The following is a 4,483-nucleotide window of genomic DNA, read 5'->3' as shown; positions in this document are numbered from 1 at the left end:
TAAAAACTTTATCCTCCAATGTAATAGAAAGATAATGTCAATGACAAGTGCTCACTTTTTTCTGAAACCTTGATATTAGTGATGCTTACAAAGTTTTGGAGAGGCTTTCTTATTTGAGAGGACCAGGGATGAGCATTTCTTCCTCCTTCTTAGTCCCTGAGGAAAGAGTTTACATTTTTAACAAAAAACCTATATTTAAATATGATTTGCTGGTGCTCTAACAGCTTTAAGCTGGAGGTTGACGGGCTTACCTAGGGATGATATAACTTAAATTTAATGTGGTAGGAAGGAGAACCCTCAGATTTGGAGACAGTCCAGCTGTTGGGTAGTAACTATTGCTTAATAAAGTGATATGCTAACATATAACAAATCATGAAGTACCTTCTCTGCATTTTACCAGTTCTCTGATTGCTTAGCTGTTGAGGGGCAAAGAGATCCCAACAGTTAAAATAGTTGGATTATTACATTTTTATTTTCCTTTGCATATCAAATGGTGCTTGCTTATCTCAACCTAATTTTGATTATATGCATATGTTTTAAGTAAAATGTAAGATCCAAGAGAGTAGGGACTTTGTCTTGTTCACAGCTATATCCTCCATGCTGGCATAGTGCCTGATACGTAGTAAGCACTCAGTAAGTATTTTTAAAACTAAGAGTTAAATATACTTAAGCATAGTTGTGTGCTATGGGTATATTACACAAGGACTTTGGAGTGAAATGTAGGTTACCAAAAAGTAAGAAAAATGAAAGGCATTTTGAAGATGCTCAACAAGTATAAGTATCTTAACCTTGCTAACTTGCAGTTCCTTCATTTGTAGAATAATGGGATTGGACTAAAAGAATTCTGTCTTCTGTAGATAAACAGTCCTAGACTTTTTCTTAAAGGACTAGATGTTAAATATTTTAAGATTGTGGACTGTGCTGTCTGCCATAGTAGCAGAGCATAAACATGTGGGCATGATTGTGTTATAGTAAAATTTTATTTACAAAAATAAGCAGCTGGTGCATATTGACAACCCCTGTTATATGTAAATTGCTTTTAGCTGTAAAAGTTTGTGATCTTGTGATTGACTGCCATTTTGAAATACTTCTCATTTGAAATGAATTCTAGAGTTAACAGATATTTCTTCTTGTTCAGGAAACATGATGAAAGTATTGAGGGGGCATCAGAACTGGGTGTACAGCTGTGCATTCTCTCCTGACTCTTCTATGCTGTGTTCAGTTGGAGCCAGTAAAGCAGTATGTGTCAAAGTTCTTGTATATTCATTGTGAATTGGATTATAATAATGTGTGTATAATCATTTTAAATCTAAGATCTAAGTAATCTATTAAGTCTGCTCGGTGTCACGAATATCTTAAATGTTTAATTTCATAATGGGGAGAATTTGCATGAAGGAAATTAAATAAATATAGTTATTGATTATGAAGTGAGAAGTTGGATTGCTTTTAGGGATAATATTCATAAAATGAGGGGGTATGTCAAATTTATTTTTTGTAAGATCTAGAAAAGTTTATGTGCCTATAGAAGAGATGTAGTCCATATGTTAAGACATTCCCTTGCTAATTATTTTCTTCTCTGTTGTTCTATTTTTTTTTTGTCCAGTTTGCTGTTTTTAAAGTTTTGAGTCCCAGCTGGTCCTGGACATTTAACTGAAAAAAGTAACTTAAAAACCTAATGAGAATAAAAATAGCACTTGTGTATGCCTAGAGTGAATTATAGATGAGATTTGGTATTGTCTGTTTTACATAGCATATCTGTAGACAGCTTAAAGTAAAATGACTCTTAAGAGGGTTATGCTTATTAATGAACTCTTTTAGCTGTTTACCAGCTGAGTTAGTATAGTTAAAGGGGCCTCAGTAGTGTCAGGTATTTATGAAATGGGTTGAAGTCCAAATACATGTGATGATCACAATACTCTTTGAATTAATGGGGGGTGGGAGGCTAGTTAAAATGCATTTTATTTAGCCAAGAAGTATGTTAAAATGGTAGTTGCAAATGTTAGAAGTTTAGAATAAAATAGTTTAGTTCTTTAAAAATCATAAGAAGAACAAAGCTAGATGTTGACATTGCTATTTTAGGCTGTGTGTTTTCCATATGCTTCTTGCTTTCCCTGTCACAGGTGGTGGCAGCAATATTGGTGTGATTGAGGTTATGCTGGCACCACTCGCACACAGGCGCACAATGGTGTTAGCTGGGCAGAAAGAGTGGCATCTCTGGCTACCGGGCTGGGGGCGACCTTTACCATAGGATGAAGTAACCTTGCATTCGGCTGCAAGGTGTACTGTACGTACACAGGTGCTGGTCGATGTCCACTTTCTGCTTTTCTTTCTTTCTTTTTTTCTTTTTTAAAATAATTTTCCCCACAGTGAAATCCACTGACTCCTCCGAGTAAATTGATCTTCCAGTTTGATGGAATTGGGAGTCTTGACAAGTGAAACCAATTAAATGTAAAGTAATTGACCTTCAAATGGTTTCTCTGTGCTATTTTTTGGAATTCTTTAAGATGCTAGAGATATCTTAAGTCTTTGATCCAACTTTAAATTTGTACTTATTTTCCTTTGCAAATAATATATTGTGTCTGTGCAGAAAAAAAGTAGCAAAAAGGATTGCTTTACTCCAAGAGGAGGAGACATTGTCTTACTAGGATTGTTACAAACCTCCAAGCTCACATTTAATATAACAGATTGAAGTAAACATTAGAATCCTATTTGGAGCTATTCTGCACAGTCTAACTACTGATCTTTAGAATCTAAAACTGTATGTGAACTTGTTCTTAAATAATTTAACTGTTTTATACTTAAAATGACTAATGATTGCGGTCAGTTTGGGAAAAATAAGATTGGTAAATCTTGATTCACAGAAATGTTGTAATTGTATTATTTTCATAAAATAGCATTTTCATTTTGTAATGTGGTTTAACATCCTTGTTGTTTGCCAAAAAATTTCATTTGGCTGTGAAAATTCTCTTTGCTTGCAGTATCTATTTCTCTTCCTAGGCTCACGTTGGTGACCCAAGCCTATTGTAAACAAGTGATTATCTCAAAGGGAGATGCCAATGGAGTAACAATTTGTTAACCTTACGTTTTCTGTCTGTATATTTTTTAAAAATTTGGTAGTTTCTGGAAAAAAAGAGAAGGGGGTTTGTAGTATTTAACCCTATTTATTTCTGTATATTTTAGTTAATTAGTTTTTGGAATAAATGGATTTCAGTATAACTTTGTGGTTAAATTGCATTGCCTTTATGTTTAGGCTTATTTTTTAATTAACATTTAACAGAAAAACATTTGAAATAGAATTTGCATGTCTGCTTTAATTAACTTAAAGACTGATTTTAATCTATGACACTGAGCATATTCTTTAAATTACTCATAATTTATAATGTTTAATTTAATATAATCTTAATTAAATTTAGCAGTTTTAGTTTAAGATGTGCCATTTTATCCTCTGTGTGTCTGAATGAAACTATAACATGTGCCGTTTTATTGCAGGTTTTCCTTTGGAATATGGATAAATATACCATGATACGGAAACTAGAAGGACATCACCATGATGTTGTAGCTTGTGACTTTTCTCCTGATGGAGCATTACTGGCTACTGCATCTTATGATACTAGAGTATATATTTGGGATCCATATAATGGAGACATTCTGATGGAATTTGGGTGGGTACAGCATGAATTATTTTCATCTATAATTCATCTCTGGCTATCAATATAGCTTTTAAGAAGTTATATGAATAATTAGAATCACTAACATACAAAACCTAAAATTACGTCTATCATAATTTAAAATTTTGTTACTTAAACTGTTGAATAATGCAAAGCTTTAGGTATACATTCAATAAATAATTTGGCTCTCCTGATATAGGTCTTGCTATTTAACAATACCTGATTCTTTGTAGAAGTGGTAATTATATTTAAAGGGTTGGGGAAAAATGATTTTAAAACGAAAGTTGGACCTAAGCTTACTGTCTTAAACCAACCACATTGTGAAGAAGAGATTAATAATTTGGATATATCAGCTCTACTCAGTCTCAGTTGTATTCCTTAAGGATACTTTAAATCTTATTCAAAGAGATACGTACTTTGTACCTGGGTAGTTTTGTTTCTTGAAGTAACTCTGATATCCACTGAAAACATACATTTGACCTCAGGCACCTGTTTCCCCCACCTACTCCAATATTTGCCGGAGGAGCAAATGACCGATGGGTACGATCTGTATCTTTTAGTCATGATGGACTGCATGTTGCAAGCCTTGCTGATGATAAGTAAGTATGTGAGTTATAGCTTGACTGACTTCTTATTGCCTTTTAAAGATTTCCTTTCATCTTTCTACTTAATGAAAACATTCTTAAGCTTTAAAGCCTTTCTGTAGTTAGAGTTTAATTAGTCTCTTTATCTAGACAAGACCTTTGGAGATGTTGATGTGGTTTTTTTTTGTTTTTTGAGACAGAGTCTTGCTTTGTTGCCCGGGCTAGAGTGAG

The 4,483-nt window shown here is 33.5% G+C and overlaps 1 protein-coding gene across 4 annotated transcripts in view; it reads left to right on the top strand.

Annotated features, from left to right (window-relative positions):
* The first annotated feature begins 1,119 nt into the window (after window positions 1–1,119).
* WSB1 (WD repeat and SOCS box containing 1) overlaps window positions 1,120–4,483 on the top strand; it is a 6,187-nt gene continuing 2,823 nt past the window's right edge. The window contains exons 1-4 of one of the 4 annotated variants that reach the window (XM_012648316.1): window positions 1,138–1,239; window positions 2,121–2,284; window positions 3,490–3,662; window positions 4,154–4,267. In XM_012648316.1, coding sequence (XP_012503770.1) covers window positions 3,505–3,662; window positions 4,154–4,267 — 272 coding nt within the window. In that variant the 5' untranslated portion in view covers window positions 1,138–1,239; window positions 2,121–2,284; window positions 3,490–3,504. Of the gene's footprint in view, window positions 1,240–2,120; window positions 3,663–4,153; window positions 4,268–4,483 lie in introns of all 4 variants that reach the window. The other 3 variants (XM_012648315.1, XM_012648313.1, XM_012648314.1) reach the window with 3 other exon arrangements.

Source organism: Propithecus coquereli, unplaced genomic scaffold (assembly GCF_000956105.1).
Source record: "Propithecus coquereli isolate 6110/MARCELLA unplaced genomic scaffold, Pcoq_1.0 Scaffold281, whole genome shotgun sequence".
Taxonomy (NCBI): Eukaryota; Metazoa; Chordata; class Mammalia; order Primates; family Indriidae; genus Propithecus; species Propithecus coquereli.
Note: the sequence above shows the minus strand (reverse complement) of the source record. Positions and strands in the feature narration are given on the sequence as shown.